Here is an 18,045-nt window from a genome sequence, read left to right on the forward strand (position 1 = left end):
AGGCCGTAGGGTCTACTCCCACTTTCCCACATTACAACAGTGACTACACTCTCAAAGTACTTAATTGGCTGTAAAGTGCTTTGAGACGTCTGGTGGTCCTGAAAGGCGCGATATAAATGCTCGCTTTCTCGTGTTCTTTCTCTCTCTCTCTTGTGTTCTTTCAGGTTGAGCAGCAGTTATGTGAGTGGTACTGTGTGTGTGGTGTGACCGAGTGTGTTTTGGTGTAGGTCACAGCAGCATGCGAAGGTGGTGCCGTGGATGAGAAAGACTGAATACATCTCCACAGAGTTCAACCGATACGGGATCTCCAATGAGAAACCAGAAGTCAAGTAAGTTGATGTGGGACTGCAGCTCGGGCTGATTGTTTGAGAGGGACATTTAGTCTGTGGTTAAACCGCGACCTGGGGATCGTGGTGATGTCTTTGCTCATTTGCAGTTGGCTGTCAGCCAAGAGCACTTTTAAATAAAACGTCTTTTTGAAATTAATTTAACCAAACAGTAGGTTAGCGTTAAATTTGTTTGGGGAAGAAGGAATTGGGGGCAAGATAGAGAATGGCGGTCAGAGGTCCCTGAGGCACGCTGGCTGTGATTGGCTGTTCCCTGGGACACTGTCTGTGATTGGCTGGTCCCCGGGACGCGCCCGCTGTGATTGGCTGGTCCCCGGGACGCGCCCGCTGTGATTGGCTGGTCCCCGGGACGCGCCCGCTGTGATTGGCTGGTCCCCGGGACGCGCCCGCTGTGATTGGCTGGTCCCCGGGACGCGCCCGCTGTGATTGGCTGGTCCCCGGGACGCACTGGTTTGGGTGTTTGGGGATTACTGGCCCTGTGTCAGGTGCTGGGCAGAGAATATTACGGACTTAGTACAGTCCTACAAAACCAGCATTCAGAGTGGTGACTTCTAAAGGTGATCAGGCCAAGGTGGCATCCCCCAGTGTGCTGGAAATTATTATAATCTGACCTCTAGATTGGCCATTCTCTATCTTCCTCAAACAAATATAACGCTTACCTACCGTTTGGTTAAATTAATTTCAAAAAGATGTTTTATTTAAAAGTGCTCTTGGCTGACAGCCAGCTGCATTGGAGGCTGTCCAGAGAAAGTTCACTAGGTTGATGCCGGAGATGAAGGGGTTGACTTGTGAAGGTAGGTTTGGCCTATAGACATTGGAGTTCAGAAGAATGAGAGGTGATCTTATCAAAACATACAAGATAATGAGGGGGCTAAACAAGGTGGATACAGAGAGGATATTTCCACTGATAGGGGAAACTAAAACTAGGGGATTTAGTCTCAGAATAAGGGGTCGCCCATTTAAAACTGAGATGAGGAGGAATTTCTTCTGAGGGTTGTAAATCTGTGGAATTCTCTGCCCCAGAGAGCTGTGGAGGCTGAGTCATTGAATATATTTAAGGTGGAGATAGACAGATTTTTGAGCGATAAGGGAGTGAAGGGTGATGGGGAGCGGGCGGGGAAGTGGAGCTGAGGCCAAGATCGGATCAGCCATGATCTTATTAAATGGTGGACGAATGGCCGACGACTCCTATTAAGTTCTTATGTTCACCTGAATATCAGTTTAGATTTGTGTAACAGCTACAGGGTTCTCACCAGCTGCGTATCAGTAGTGGGACTGTAACACGAGGTGTAGTTGCTGTTCTGGTGTTTGCGGTATAAGTGTTCTGTAACTTGCACCGGTTCTGTCACTGTTTCATCTTCTTTCCTCCCCCAAAACTAGGATTGGTGTATCTGTCAAACAACAGTTCACAGAGGAGGAGATTTACAAGGACCGAGACAGTCAGATTGCAGCAATTGAAAAGACTTTTGTGGACGCGAATAAAGAGGTAGAAAAACTATTCAAACAGGCAGCACCAGCCCCCATCCTGTGAGTGTGCTAGACTCCCAGCGACCCCCATCCGGAGGGAAAGTATATTATACCTCCCCGCATGACTATCAATTGCATCTCTCGAGGAAGTTTAGCAAACTGTGCCCTAATTCTCTCCCCCACCCAGGACCAATGTTCCCTCTCAATCTTTGGGCCCACTTGGCCCCTTTAACGGGCTGCGAGGTGGCACAACGTAAAGGCAACATTCCCCAGGAGTGTACCAAAATAAACCCGTCTCCATGAGGGAGCGCCCAAACTATAATCTTTCCCCGAGGGGCTGTACTCCGGAGAGAGTAAAGCAATCTATAACCTTTCCCTGAGAGAGTAAAGCAATCTATAACTTTTCCCCGAGAGAGTAAACCAATCTATAACCTTTCCCCGAGAGAGAGAACCAATCTATAGCCTTTCCCCGAGAGAGAGAGAACCAATCTATAGCCTTTCCCGAGAGAGAGTAAACCAATCTATAACCTTTCCCCGAGGAAATAAACCAGTCTTTTATCTTTCCTGAGTGGCTGTACCAAGCTACTGAGGGAATATGACAAACGAAGATCCCTTGTACCGTGTGCCCCATTTATACCCCACCCTATGGGGACGAAACCAGATCACAGTCCAGCAGCAACTGAATGAAGAAACTTCAGGTTAACTGTTTGGCCCTGAGCTTCTCGGTGCAGCTGCTGACATTCAAACCAAGGGCGCTTCTGTCAGCAGGGTGGGTGTGTTCCCAGCCTGTGTAACCCGTGAGTTGATTTGCGTGTGTGGGCTGTTGTTTACTTTTGTGTCTCCACATCCCCTAGGTCACTCAGCATTACAGTAAGCCCCGGGTCATTCCTGTGGAAGTCATGCCTGTGTTCCCTGACTTTAAGGTAAGGGCGATGGACGTGCTTTATCTATTAGGTGTTGCACGGCTTGGGGCCAATATTGTCCCCAATGGAATGTTGCATTTTGTGACCGTGTGCAGTTGGCTGTGGCAGGGGCTTCTGGGTGCTGGCTGGTATGGTGGAATGGGTATCGGGGATTACCGGTGAATCTTGGAGATGCCAGTGTGTCTCTGTCGTCAGCAAATTTTGAGATTGTGCTCCTTATACCCAAGTCCAAGACAGCGATATAGGGCTGACAGCTGGGGTCAGTCATTTATCAGCAATACCCATTTACCATCAACTGTTCCTCTTCAACTAATTCTCTCTCCATGAAGCTACATTTCTTCTTGTTCCATACGCCTGGATTTTTCTAAATCATATTGACAAAATCTTCCTGATCACCACCTGAAAATCCCGAAACACTACTTCTTTTAAAGAAGTTGGGAATTGATACAGGGCTCTGGGGAGAGCTCGGGGCAGTGGGATGAGTTTGGGATTGATCATAGAATCCTAGACATTCACAGCATGGAAGAGGCCATTTCGGCTCATCGTGTCCTCGCCGACCGACCAAGAGCTATCCCACTTTCCAGCTCTTGGTCTGTAGCCCTGCAGGTTACGGCACTTCAGGTGCACATCCAACTACTTTGTAAATGTGGTGTGTGTTTTTGCCTCTACCACCCTTTCAGGCAGTGCGTTCCAGACCCCACCACCCTCCTGGGAGAAGATATTTTCCTCATATCTCTAAGCCTCCCTCCAATTACTTTAAATATATGCTCCCTGGTTGTTGACCCCTCTGCCAAGGGAAACAGGTCCTTCCTATCCACTCTATCCAGGCCCCTCATAATTTTATACACCTCAATCTGGTCTCCCCTCAGCCTCCTCTGTTCCAAAGAAAATAGACCCAGCATCTCCAATCTTTCCTCATAGCCAAAATTCTCCAGACCAGGCAACATTCTTGTAAATCTCCTCTGCACCCTTTCCAGTGCAATCACATCTTTCCTGTAATGTGGTGACTAGAACTGCACGCAGTACTCCAGCTGCGGCCTAACCAATGTTTTATACAGTTCAAGCATAACCTCCCTGATTTTGTATTCCACGCCTCGACTAATAAAGGCAATTATTCCATGTGTCTTTTTAACCACATTATCTGCCTGGCCTGCTACTTTCAGGGATCTGTGGACCTGCACTCCCAGGTCCCTTTGTTCTCAGTGTCCTACCATTTAATGTGTATTACCTTGCCTTGTTAGACCTCCCCAAATGCATTACCTTACACTTATTTGGATTGAATTCCATTTGCCACTGTTCTGCCCACCTGACCAATACATTGATATCTTCCTGCAGTCTGTAGCTCTCCGTTATCAACCACACAGCCTATTTTAGTGTCATCTGCAAACTTTTTAATCATACACCCAACATTCAAATCCAAGTCATTGATATATACCACAAAAAGCAAGGGACCCAGCACTGAGCCCTGCGGAACCCCATTGGATACAGCCTTCCAGTCACAAAAACATCCATCAACTATTACCCTTTGCTTCCTGCCTCTGAGCCAATTTTTGATCTAACTTGCCACTTTGTCCTTGATCCCATGGGCTTTTACTTTCGTGACCAGTCTGCCATGTGGGACGTTATCAAAAGCTTTGCTAAAATCCATATACACTACATCATACATCATCATCATCATAGGCGGTCCCTCGAACGAGGATGACTTGCTTCCACGAGTTCACAGATGTTTTGATGAAGGACCCGATGTTCCAGTCCTGAACTCCAATTGAGGGGGTGGAAGATGCCTGTGCGTGGATTTTTTTTTAACGTGTGGTGACCATTGCATACCAGCCACCGCACGGGCTTGACAGAGATAGGTCTTGGTCCAGTGGCGAGGGTTAACCAGGACAACGAGAGACCTGCTCTGCTGCACGGACCTAGTGCGCACACATCGCAGTGTGGGCTGGTCCGTGCTCCCCTGGGCCCTCGGCTCTTCTGGGCTCCGTACCCTCATCTGTCACACCTCCACCAAGCTATTACATCATACACACTGCCCTTATCACCTCTCCTGGTTACCTCCTTGAAAATTTCAATCAAGTTAGTCAGACAGGACCTTCCCTTAAATCCGTGCTGACTGTCTTGGATTAATCCGTGTTTTTCTAAATGAAGATTTATCCTGTCCCTCAGGAATTTTTCCAATAATTTTCCCACCACTGAGGTTAGGCTGACTGGTCTGTAATTACTCGGTCTATCCCTTTCTCCCTTTTTAAACAAAAGTACAATATTACCAGTCCACCAGTCCTCTGACACTACTACACCTGTAGAGAGAGGATTGGAAAATGATGGTCAGAGCCTCTGCTATTTCCTCTTTTGCTTCTTGTAACAGCCTGGGATACATTTCATCTGAGGATTAATCTACTTTCAAAGCTGCTAAGCCCCTTAATACTTCCTCTCTCACTGTTTATCTCATCTAATATTTCACACTCCGCCTCCCTCGTTGCAAAGTCTGCATCGTCTCTCTTTTGTGAAAACTGATGCAAAGTATTAATTAAGAATCATACCCACTTCTTCTGCCTCCACACACAGATTTCCTTTATGGTCTCTAATAGCCCCCAATCGTTCTCTAGTTATCCTCTTGCTCTTAATGTATTTATAAAACATCTTTGGGTTTCCCCTGATTTTACTTGCCAACGTTCTCTCATGCTCCCTCATTGCTTTCCTGGTATCTTTTTTAATTGCACCCCTGCACTACTTATACTCAAGTTTTTGTAGTATTGAGTTCTCGGTATCTGTCATAAGCCTCCCTTGTTTTCTTTATCTTACCCTGTATGTCCCTCGACATCCAGGGGGCTCGAGATTTGTTAGTGCCACCCTTTTTCTTTAAGGGAACATACTTGCTCTGTACCCTCAGGATCTCCTCCTTGAATGCCTCCCACTGCTCTGACACTGATTTACCATCAAGTCGCCGTTTCTAGTCCACTTTGGCCAAATCCCATCTCAGCTCAGCAAAATTAGCTTTACTCCAATTGAGAACTTTTATTCCTGGTCCACCTTTGTCCTTTTCCATAACTCCCCTAAATCTTAGTGAATTATGATCACTAGCACCAAAATGCTCTCCCACTGATACCCCTTCCACCTGCCCTCTTCATTTTCTAAAACCAAGTCCAGAACCGCCCTCTCCCTTGTTGGGTTTGTTCATACTGACTATGGGAAGAGTGTGGGGCCATGGGATTAGTTTTGGATTGATACAGGGCTATAGCGAAAGTGAGGGACAGTGGGATTAGTTTGGGGATTGATATACAGGGCCACGGGGAGAGAGCGGGGCAGTGAGATTAGTTTGGGATTGATACAGGGCTATGGGGAGAGAGCAGGGCAGTGGGATTAGTTTGGGATTGATACAGGGCTATGGGGAGAGAGCAGGGCAGTGGGATTAGTTTGAGATTGATACTGGGCTAGGGGAGAGAGCAGGGCAGTGGGATTAGTTTGGGAATTCCCTTTAACAAAGGGCCAAGTGGCCTCCTTCTGTGCTGTGTACTTTTATGATTCTAAGATTCTGGTGCATTCCTTTTATCTATTCAGTCAGCCACTTGTCAAAAACATCCAAATACATTTGTCAGATATAACTTGCCTTTAATAAACCGCTTGGTCTTTTAGTGGTTTACGCTGTGTCCCTGGCCTCCTTTCTCCCCATTAACTTGGAGGTTTTGCCTCACCGAGTTTCCATTTTATTTCCTCTGCTCATCCATTCCTGTTTCAGTTTGTTTCTTTCCCTTTGATATATATTAACCCTTTGCGTTCCATTGCCCTCCTTAAACTGAGATAATGTGCAAAGTCCTGGAGTGGGGTTTGAACCCACAAGCTCGGAGTGCTGCCCACTGAGCCACGCTGACACTTTCTCTGTCGGGGCACATTGCAGAGGGGTTATGAGGTCTGGAGTGAACAGCAGCTGTAAACATTTTGAGCCTGTGGCTCCGAGCTGGGGATTTGGAGCCTGGGATTTGGAGCTGTAGCCCGCACTCCGATCTCCAGTTGCACTTTACACAAGGGCTGCTTCACTTTGTTTCTGTTCGATACACACACATCCTTTGATAGAGTCCCACATAAGAGACTGTTAATTATTGGAATTGAAGGCAAATGATTGACCAGGTTAGGAAATTGGCTGAGTGGCAGGAGACAGAGAGTAGGGACAATGGGTAGGTACTCTAATTGGCAGGATGTGACTAGTGGTGAGCCCCAGGGATCTGTGTTGGAGCCTGAACTATTTACTGTATTTATTAACGACTTCGATGATGGCGCAGAAAGTCATATATCACAAAGATAGGTTGCATTGTAGGCGGTGTAGATGACAGCATAAAATTACAAAGGGCTATCGGCAGATTAAGTGAATGGGCAAAAATATGACAAATGGATTTCAATGTAGACAAGTGTGAGGTCATCCACTTTGGACCTAAAAACGATCAAACAGCATACTTTCTAAATGGTGAAAAGCTAAAAACAGCAGAAGTCCAAAGGTACTTGGGGGTCCATGTACATCGATCATTAAAATGTCATGAACCGGTACAAAAGGCTAATCGGATGCTGCCTTTATATCTAGAGGACTAGAATACTGTGAGGTAGAAGTTGTGCTGCAGCTGTACAAAGCCCTGGATAGACCACTCCTGGAGCACTGAGCAATTCTGGGCACCACACCTTAGGAAGGATATATTGGCCTTAGAGGAAGTGCAACGTAGGTTTACCAGAATGCTACCCGAACTTCAAAGGTTAGGTTACGAGATTACGCAAACTAGGGTTGTATTCCCTGGAATGTAGAAGGTTGTGAGGTGATCTGATCGAAGTTTTCAAGATATTAAGGGAAACCGATGCGGTAGATGGAGACAACCTTCTGGTTCGGGACTGGGAGGCAATCTAAAAATTACAGCCAGACCTTTCAGGAGTGAAATTAGGAAACACTTTGACACATAAAGGGTGGGAGAAGTTTGGAACAATTGATGCTAGGTCAATTGTTAATTTTAAATCTGAGATTGAGAGTATTTTATTAACCAATGGTATTAAGGGATTGGGCGAAAGGCGGGTATATGGAGTTAGATCGCAGATCAGCCATGATCTCATTGAATGGTGGGACAGGCTCGAGGGGCTGAATGGTGCTCACAGTTAGGGAATGCTCGCAATCCTGCTTGACTTCCATTCTGATTGTTGAGGATGGTTTCAAATCTCCACTTCTTTCTCTTTTCCATAGATGTGGATTAACCCGTGTGCACAGGTCATATTTGACTCGGACCCAGCACCCAAAGAGATCGCTGGTCCAGGGGCGGTGGAGATGATGTCCCAAGCTATGATCAGGTGAGGTGCTCCGACTTGCTGCTGGTGCAAAGGAGGAGGTTGTGAGCTGTTGGCTTAATGTGCATTGAGGCTGCAAACTGAGCTTACCTCATCACAACTACGCAGTGATTGGGTATCAGTCAAAGGATGGGATCGCATTGGTTCTTCAGGGGATTCCTGCCTGGCACAGCGGCACTACAGAGCAACGCAAAGGAGAGAAAGCATTTAAGTCTATGAAGGGAAATGGCTCAGAATTAAGGCAGATTCAATAGCAGAAGTCAGGCCAGGAGTGTAAGAAGCAGTAGAGATTGATGTTTTAGGATTCTAAAGATGCTGGATAATGCTGACCTTGTCCAGAAGAGTAGAACCAGAAGACATGGCCTGCGCTTCAAGGGTGGTAAACTGCTTTATTCTCAGTTAGTCTGGTCTGGGTAAGTGCTGCCCCCAAGTGAGCCAATAACTCTCCCAACCTACCTCTCCACTGCTGGTGGAGGCTGTAGACCATCACTGGTGTGTTAACATGCAGCAGGTCAGGCAGCATCTGTGGAGAGAGTAACAGAGTTAATGTTTCAGCTTAATGACCTTTCCTCAGAACTGGACAAAGTTAGAGATGTAAAGGGTTTTAAGCAAGGGCAGGGAAAGGGGTGGGTGAGGGGAAGATCTGATAGGATGGCGGGCAGAAGTGACCAAATGCATGATGGTGCAAGGCAAAAGGGGATGGTCATGGGACAGGTAATGAAACTAAAGACGGGTGGAGAGGAGCTGTAAACAGAGCAGCCCCTGCCATGTGAACCAGCGGGCACGGTGGTTATGATGGGGAATTGCTGAACACGGTGTGGAGTGGGGGAGGTTGTGCCTGAGGTGGATCAGACTGAAATGTGAGTGTTTCTCTCGCTCTCTAGGGGTATGATGGACGAGGAAGGAAACCAGTTTGTCGCTTACTTCCTGCCAAATGAGGACACCACAAGAAAACGCAAGAGAGACAATGAGGAATGCATCGATTACATGCCCGAGGACGTGTAAGTCAGTAGATTACTTTTTTCTTGTGGTGAGCATTCAGAGTAAGACTTCACGCTGAATCGCAACGAGAATTCTGAAAATCGGGAAGTCCCTAGTTAAGAACCAGAGGCTGCGCTAACTGCAGGACCTGAGCACAGTTACATCCCGAGATGGAATAAGTACATGGCTGGTTGAGGTGTTTCCAGGGCAGATGCAGAATGGGTTAGATACAGAGAGAAGGAGGTGGGATGAGATGGTTCCTGATCCCAGTGTAAAGGGTGTGGATGAGATGGTTCCTGATCCCAGTGTAAAGGGTGTGGGTGAGATGGTTCCTGATCCCAGTGTAAAGGGTGTGGATGAGATCATTCCTGATCCCAGTGTAAAGGATGTGGGTGAGATGGTTCCTGATCCCAGTGTAAAGGGTGTGGGTGAGATGGTTCCTGATCCCAGTGTAAAGGGTGTGGGTGAGATGGTTCCTGATCCCAGTGTAAAGGGAGTGGGTGAGATGGTTCCTGATCCCAGTGTAAAGGGAGTGGGTGAGATGGTTCCTGATCCCAGTGTAAAGGGTGTGGGTGAGATGGTTGTTCTTCCCATGCTTAATGAGTTTCTGCATTTTCAGGTACGAGTACAAAATCTCCAGGGAGTATAACTGGAACGTGAAGAATAAAGCCAGCAAAGGATATGAGGAAAACTATTTCTTCATCTTCCGCGATGGAGACGGGGTGTATTACAACGAGCTGGAGACCAGGTGAACTGAACGCTGAGAATCGACCAACTGTAGGGCGCAGACAGGCACAGGCATAGCCATTCCCGAGCACTCCAGCTGGTGACAGGCACTTGGACCTTGGTTACTTTGCCCACATCTGTTCCCTCGCCCGTCCCTAAAGGCCCCAGATTAATGGTCATTTCCTCACTCCTGGCACAGCCTCTACACACAGGAGCTCCTCGTTTCTGGGGATTTCAACCTATCTGTAAATTCCACTTGTCCTCCACTCCTCCAGCCACTTCCATCGTTATTCTGTGCATCAATTCCCCCAACTACACCCTGCGTAGGCTGCCCTGCGATCTCGCTCTGTCCTCCCCACTCCATCCTCCCTCTGCCTTTCCTTCCTGAGCGACCTCCATAGCTCCACTCTAAGCCATCCCAAAGTCGGCAGCACCTCTCTTGCATGGCTCCATCCTTGGCTCCCTCCTGTTCCTCCTACATGCTGCTCCTTGCTGAGGTTCATCATGGTACAGTTTGCTGTGTTCGAGGCACCACAGCTCTGAACATTTTTTAAATGGTGACAAACTTTTAAATGTTGTTGAGAGATTTGGGTGTCCTTGTGCAAGAAACACAAAGTTAGCATGCAGGTGTACAGCAAGCAAGCAAGGAAGACAAATGGCATGTTGGCCTTTACTATGAGGAAGTCTTGCTACAACTGTACAGGGTCTTGGTGAGATCACACCTGGAGTGCTGTGCACAGTTTTGGTCTCCCTATCTAAGGAAGGATATACTTGCCTTGGAGGCGTTAAAACGGAGGTTCACAAGGTTGATTCCTGGGATGAGAGGACTGTTTTTGATGAGCGATTGTGTAGAATGGGCTGATACACTCTGGAGTTTAGAAGAATGAGAGGTGATCTCATTGAAATATACAAGATTCTGAGGGGGATTGATGGGGTAGATACTGAGAGGCTGTTTTCCCCGGGTTGGGGAGTCTAGAACGAGGGGCCACAGTCTCAGGATAAGGGATCCGTCATTTTAAGACAGAGATGTGGAGGAATTTCTTCACTCAGAGGGTTGTGAATCTTTGGAGTTCTCTGCCCAGAGGGCTGTGGCGGCTCAGTCTGAGTATATTCAGTGCTGAGAGAGATAGATTATTGGAGTCATGGGGAATCGGGGGACATGGGGAATCGAGGGACATGGGGAATCGAGGGAACATGGGGAATCGGGGGACATGGGGAATCGGGGGACATGGGGAATCGGGGGACATGGGGAATCGGGGGACATGGGGAATCGGGGGAATATGGGGAATCGAGGGACATGGGGATGGGGTGGGAAAGAGGAGTTGAGCTCAATGATCAGCCATGATATTGAATGGGCTGGAGGGGCCGAATGGCCTACTGTGTTCTGCTAATGGGCTGTGTCTGTTTCTGCAGAGTGCGTCTGAGCAAGCGGCGTGCGAAGGGAGGTCACGGTGTTCAGTCAAACACCAACGCAATGCTGGTGGTGAAACACAGAGACATGAATGAGAAAGAGCTGGAGGCACAGGTAGGTGATGCTGCTCCGAACTCGCCAGCTCGCTGGCACAACACTTCAACCTTTCTCAAGTACAGCAAAATAATAGCTGCGGGTCCTTCACCGTGCTGACAGTGTTGAGTAAGGTCTAACCCTCAGCATCACGGCAGCCCCCACTGATTGCTTGCCGGTCGTTCACTGATGGACCAAAGGGGCGGGGCCTAATGAGTTTGATTCCTGCCCCAGATCCCAGATTGGCCATAAACCAGCAGCCCGTACTTCAGCAGCCTTTTATTGCATTGGCGAGAGGGGGGGAACGAGAGATATCCAGGTGGTGCAGTGCTTGGAGAGGGGTGAGGGGCCGCGTGTGGGTGAGGGGCCGCGTGTGGGTGAGGGGCCGCGTGTGGGTGAGGGGGCGCGTGTGGGTGAGGGGGCGCGTGTGGGTGAGGGGGCGCGTGTGGGTGAGGGGGCGCGTGTGGGTGAGGGGGCGCGTGTGGGTGAGGGGGCGCGTGTGGGTGAGGGGGCGCGTGTGGGTGAGGGGGCGCGTGTGGGTGAGGGGGCGCGTGTGGGTGAGGGGGCGCGTGTGGGTGAGGGGGCGCGTGTGGGTGAGGGGGCGCGTGTGGGTGAGGGGCCGCGGGTGGGTGAGGGGCCGCGGGTGGGTGAGGGGCCGCGTGTGCAGGATGGGTGTCTGTGTGGTGGGTATCGGGTGGGGGGGGGGGGGCTGAGTTGTGTCTGGCTGTGTGGGGTGTCCGGCCACACTGGGGACCCAGAATCCCGAGGCTACCTTTTCCCGGAGAGGTTTGCCTGATGGTCTTTGTGCTGTTACTTGACAGGAAGCCAGAAGGGCCCAGCTGGAGAATCACGAGCCAGAGGATGAAGAGGAAATAGATCATGGCAAAGGGCTCCCAGGATCAGGTAATGGCTTTGTGTCCGGAGCGAGTTTCATTTCATTGATCAGTGAAGGTGAGGGGAAATGGCGCACACTATTAGTAATGAAATCGGCAACTTGCAGCACTCCCCCCAATAATCAGATCACATGCCCGGCCCCGGGCTCCCAAACTCGCACCCACCCCCCTACCCCCCTTCTCTCTCCAGCCCGGGGTCCCAATCTCGCACCCCCCCACCCCCACCCCCACCCCGGGGTCCCAATCTCGTCCCTCTCTCCGGCATCCCTCTCTGGCCCTGGGATTTCCCCCTCCCCCTCCCCCTGGAGTTATAAAGTATGTTTTAATATGTTTTTGTCTTTTTTTAAATACTTGCGCCTGTAACAGTAGGCTATGCGCCTACTTTTTCAGGCGCAAGATTTTTGCGGATATTTGTAAGTGTAAATGTCGGAAATTTCCACTTACAAGTGTCCTCGCTCCCGCGATGCGGCCATCTGTCAAGCCAGAAACTTGACCGATCGGAAATGCCGGTTTCTAGCGCATGCGCATTGTGCGCTGGAAACTGGCATTTCCGATGTGTTCCCAAGTCCGTAGGATCTCCGTACGGACCCAGGGAGGCCGGAATTGTTGGCCCACTATTTTTGGTTTCTAGATGTTTTTCTATTTTCTCCTTTATTTTCCCTGGTCTATAGTTCTCTGGAATGTTCTATCCTCCTCCTTAAACATAGTTATTCCGGTCACTATCCGCCAGTCTGGCACTACACCTTTTTCTAACGGTGTGTAGTCGGGCCTCTGCTATCTCTCCTTTTCGTGAATGCAATCCATCCGGACCAGGGATTTTATCCTCTTGAGTTTGATTAGTTTATTTAATATATCCCCTCTTTATTTTGAATGCACTTATTACTAATCTCATCGTCCAGTGTCATGTCCACCTGTTCAATCTCTCTGGTAAATACTGAAGCAAAATAATGATTTAATATTCCTGCCACACCTCTATCGTTACCTGTGGTATTATCCCCACTATCCCATCCCAACCTTCCTTTTTTTTTATTGATGTGCCTGTAAAATATTTTACTATTTTGTTTTCCGTTCCATGCTAATTTAATTTCATAGTTCCTCTTTGCCTTCCTAATTTTTTTGACTTCTCTCCTAATCTTTTCGTATTCTCCCTTATCATGCACACACTATTGTCTACGCATTTAATGTATGCCTCTTTCCTTGCCCTCAATTGTTCCCTTAAGGCTTTATTCATCCATGGAGTCTCGATAGTATTTATTTAGTTTGTTCTTTTAGCGGAATATATTCCTGTACTCTATTTGAACACTCCTTTAAATGTTTCCCATTGCTGTTCTACATCATTTTTTGCCAATATTGTTGCCCATTTTATTTTCCCAAGTTCTATTCTCAGCCTCAAAATCAGCGTTTCTCCAATCTATTACCCTGGTTTTTGTCATACTCCTGTCCTCCTCAATTTATCACCTTAAAGTGTATTTATATTATGGTCACTATTAGATACATAACATAAGAAATAGGAGCAGGAGTCGGCCATTCAGCCCCTCGAGCCTGCTCCATCATTTAATATGATCATGGCTGATCTGATTATGGACTCAGCTCCACTTCCCCGCCCGCTCCCCATAACCCTTTACTCCCTTATCGCTCAAAAATCTGTTTCTCTCTCTGTCTTAAATAAATTTAATGACCTAGCCTCCACAGCTCACTGAGGCAGAGAATTCCATAGATTTACAACCTTCAGAGAAGAAATTCCTCCTCATCTCAGTATTAAATGCCCCTTATTCTGAGACTAGTTTTAGTTTCCCCTGTGAGTGAAAATATCCTCTCTGCATCCACCTTGTCGAGCCCCCTCATTATCTTATATGTTTCGATAAGATCACCTCTCATTCTTCTGAACTCCAATGAGTATAGGTTCAACCTACCTTCATAAGTCAACCCCCTCATCTCTGGAATCAACCTAGTGAACCTTCTCTGAATAGCCTCCAATCCTTCCTTAAATACGGAGACCAAAACTGTATGCAGTACTCCAGGTGTGGCCTCACCAATACCATGTACAGTTGTAGCAGGACTTCTCTGCTTTTATACTCCATCTCCCTTGCAATAAAAGCAAACATTTCATTTGCCTTCCTGATTACGTGCTGTACCTACATACTAACTTTTTGTGTTTCACGCACAAGGACCCCCAGGTCCCTGTACTGCAGCACTTTGCAATTTTTCTCCATTTAAATTATAATTTGCTTTTCTATTTCTATTGCCTAGATGTTCCCCTACTTTTACTTATCTGCTCTGGTTCATTCCCCATTACTAGGTTCAATAGCGAATCCTCCCTTGTTGGCCTTTTTACATACTGAGTTAGAAAGGAGTCCTGTACACATTGTAGGCACTCCATTCCTTATCCCCTTTACTTACCACTTCTTTCCAATTGATATCAGGGTAGCAGAAATCCCCCATGATGAATATTCTGTTTTTTTTCCTCATTTCCCTAATTTGTCTGCATATTTATTCTCCACCTGCCTTCCACTATTAGGTGGCCTGTAGACGACACCTGTTAGTGATTGATCCTTTATTATCTGTTATCTCTATTCATATGGATTCTATTGTCGCTGATAGCTGCGTCACTTTTTCTACAGCCATTATTTTATTACTAATACGTACAGCTGCTCCACCTCCCCTTTCCCCCTCTCTACCTTTTCTAAATATGTTATACCCCACAATGTTTAATTCCCAGTCCTGATTTTTCTGTAGCCATGTCTCAGTAATCCCTACTAAAGCTGGTTCCTCGCAATGCATGATTGTCTCCAACGCCCTTGTTTTATTACTGATACTGTGTGCATTGCTGTACAAACAGTTTAACTCATTTTTAATAGGATTTCCTCTCGCTTTATGTTTAAACCTTTTAGACTCCTGTTCTATAACTCTCTTTAATCCCTTGCTATCAATGTCCTCCCTTGCTTTATTCTTTCCTATGCTCTCACTTTCTGTTTTGTTTATTTTTAGGCTGGTTACATTTCTTGTAGATCCCTGCCCCCATCTTACTGGTTTAAAGTCAAATCCCTATTTACCCTTTCCGCTAGGACCCGGGTCCCATCCCGCTTCAGGTGGAGCCCGTCCCATCGGTACAACTCCTCCCTGTCCCAGTACTGGTGTCAGTGCCCCATGCAAAGGCAGCCCTCTTTCCCACACCAGCCCTTTAGCCACCTGTTAATTCTCCTGCTTTATGCCAATTTGCACTTCGCTCGGGCAATAATCCAGAGATTATTACCTTCGAGGTCTTGCTTTTATTAGTGCCTAACTCCTGATACTCTTTCAGCTGATGGTCGCCAATTAGTGTGTGATTTATTGAAGGGCGTTCTCTCAGCTCCTTTCGGTGTATCGACTGCCAAAACAGTCAGTGTAAATCACCGCATGCACACATGTCCCAAACCCCTGATCCTTTGTGGAATTTTGTTGTTTCCAATAATACTTCGTGGTTACAATAGTTTTTAGTGTGTTGTGTATTGAGTAGTGATCCTGCACGGGTACACCTCTGCTCAGTGTGGCGGGGGTTCTGGGGGGGCAGTGTGGCGGGTGGTTCTGGGGGGGCAGTGTGGCGGGCGGTTCTGGGGGGGGGCAGTGTGGTGGGCGGCTCGGGGGGGGCAGTGTGGCGGGTGGTTCTGGGGGGGCAGCGTGGCGGGCGGTTCTGGGGGGGCAGCGTGGCGGGCGGCTCGGGGGCAGTGGCGGGCGGTTCTGGGGGGGCAGTGTGGTGGGCGGCTCTGGGGGGGCAGTGTGGCAGGCGGCTCTGGGGGGGCAGTGTGGCAGGCGGCTCGGGGGCAGTGTGGTGGGCGGCTCTGGGGGGGCAGTGTGGCGGGCGGTTCTGGGGGGGCAGTGTGGCAGGCGGCTCGGGGGCAGTGTGGCAGGCGGCTCGGGGGCAGTGTGGTGGGCGGCTCTGGGGGGGCAGTGTGGTGGGCGGCTCTGGGGGGGCAGTGTGGCAGGCGGCTCTGGGGGGGCAGTGTGGCAGGCGGCTCGGGGGCAGTGTGGTGGGCGGCTCTGGGGGGGCAGTGTGGCAGGCGGCTCGGGGGCAGTGTGGTGGGCGGCTCTGGGGGGGCAGTGTGGCAGGCGGCTCGGGGGGGCAGTGGCGGGCGGCTCTGGGGGGGCAGTGGTGGGCGGCTCTGGGGGGGCAGTGGTGGGTGGCTCTGGGGCAGTGTGGTGGGCGGTTCTGGGGGGCAGTGGTGGGTGGTTCTGGGGGGGCTGTGGTGGGCGGCTCGGGGGCAGTGTGGCAGGCGGCTCGGGGGCAATGTGGCGGGATCTTGCTCTCTACCTAACGGCTGCATTGTTTCTCCATTAGATGATGAGAAAGACCGAGAAAGTGGCAGTGAGAAGGCGGTCAGTGTGGACGAGCACTCGGGCAGTGAAAGTGAGCGGGACGACGAGAAGGCGGAAGAGAAAGCCAGCAACAAGAGTGGGAGCGACGCGGAAAGCAACAGTGGGGACGAGCGGCAGGCTCGCGAGGCCCGTGATAAGGAGGAGATCTTCGGCAGTGAGGACGACAGCGACAATGAGGATCGGCAGAACGAGAGTGGCCAGGAGGAGAGCGGCAGTGATGATGAGCAGCAGAGTGAGGAGGAGGAGCGACGCAGCCGCAGCAGGAGCAGGAGCGCCTCCAACAGCGGCAGTGAGCACTCTGACAGTGGGCGCCATCGCCCTGCACAGAGCGGCAGTGAGCAGGGGACCGATTCCAGCGAGAATGAAGGAAGTGGCAGCGAGAGTGACTGAACACAGCTCAGCCCTGAGCTGGCTGCCTGCAGTGCATTCTGACGGACTGGGACATAGTCTTCTAGATTCACTGAGACTTTGGGACTTTAGTGACCCTCCTTTCCCCTGTCTGTGTGTTTACGCAGTTGGTGAGTATTGCGCAGTTCTGTACATTTACGCCTTGAGTAACTGACTGGGGAACCTAGAGGGTGTGGAAGGGTGTAATATTTGGCTAACTGCTGCTGATCATTTTTCTAAGCATTTGTATAAAGCTGCAACATTCTATGACATCCCTAAATAGAGATTAAAAGCCCATCTGTTACACCTGACACTGTGAACGATGGAGTGTGTGAGGGAGACATTTGGGGCCACGAGTTCCCATCTTTACCACACCGCACTCGAGAATCGAAATCTTTCTGTTGGAGAGAAACACGTCGAATTTTGTACTTCACGTTTGTCTGAAATCGGCACAGGACGGAACTTTGTGGAAGAGTTTTAGCGATTGTAATTCTGGGTGTGAGTGGAACTTGCTTGTTGCGGGTTGAACCTGGCTGTATGTTTTATGATTGGGTATAAATGCTCCTTTTATTCCGTGGCTTTGTGTGCTCTCTGCATCGTGTCCAGTTTGATGATACTCTTCACCGCGATTGGGAGAGTTGGGCAGAGTTTTGAAGATCAGATGCAGCAAGCTGCAGGTATGGGTTACCCTGCTGTGAATGGGCACATTACCAGCCTGCCCTTCACACCGATGGACAGAGGCTGCACAGCTCGATTAGCTACTGTGACTGCATTAACATCAGCCCTGGACCTTCGGGTGAAAGCTTGCCCAGCAGGAATTGTACCCATTGACAGTGAGCATTAAAGGCCAGTTAAGATGCATGAGGGGAAAGGCATTGTTTTCATTAATGTGACATAATGTTGACAGTGGATCCAGCTACCTGACCGAATCATGTAGCCTAGCTAACAGTGTCAGCTTGGCCCAGTGGGAGCGCACTCACCTCTGGCCCCACTCCAGCGACTCGAGTACCGAATGTGATGCGGGCACTCCAGCACTGTGCTGTGCTGTCCTCCCGCTAGATATAAAAGTAATTCCACGCAGGGAGCTGTGTTAGTTCCATTGCTGTCTGTGGGACCTTGCATTGTGCAAATTAGCTGCTACTCCCGAG

The 18,045-nt window shown here is 49.1% G+C and overlaps 1 protein-coding gene across 1 annotated transcript in view; it reads left to right on the forward strand.

Moving 5' to 3' along the window:
- The window catches only part of paf1 (PAF1 homolog, Paf1/RNA polymerase II complex component), a 38,706-nt gene extending 21,232 nt beyond the window's left edge, over positions 1-17,474 (forward strand). Inside the window, exons 6-14 of the mRNA XM_070867948.1 lie at positions 228-329; positions 1,728-1,833; positions 2,669-2,737; positions 7,953-8,056; positions 8,938-9,054; positions 9,654-9,782; positions 11,174-11,285; positions 12,086-12,167; positions 16,473-17,474. Coding sequence (XP_070724049.1) covers positions 228-329; positions 1,728-1,833; positions 2,669-2,737; positions 7,953-8,056; positions 8,938-9,054; positions 9,654-9,782; positions 11,174-11,285; positions 12,086-12,167; positions 16,473-16,900 — 1,249 coding nt within the window. The 3' untranslated portion in view covers positions 16,901-17,474. The remainder of the gene's footprint in view (positions 1-227; positions 330-1,727; positions 1,834-2,668; positions 2,738-7,952; positions 8,057-8,937; positions 9,055-9,653; positions 9,783-11,173; positions 11,286-12,085; positions 12,168-16,472) is intronic.
- The last annotated feature ends 571 nt before the right edge of the window (positions 17,475-18,045 follow it).

This window comes from Pristiophorus japonicus, chromosome 26, assembly GCF_044704955.1.
Source record: "Pristiophorus japonicus isolate sPriJap1 chromosome 26, sPriJap1.hap1, whole genome shotgun sequence".
NCBI classification, from domain to species: Eukaryota; Metazoa; Chordata; class Chondrichthyes; family Pristiophoridae; genus Pristiophorus; species Pristiophorus japonicus.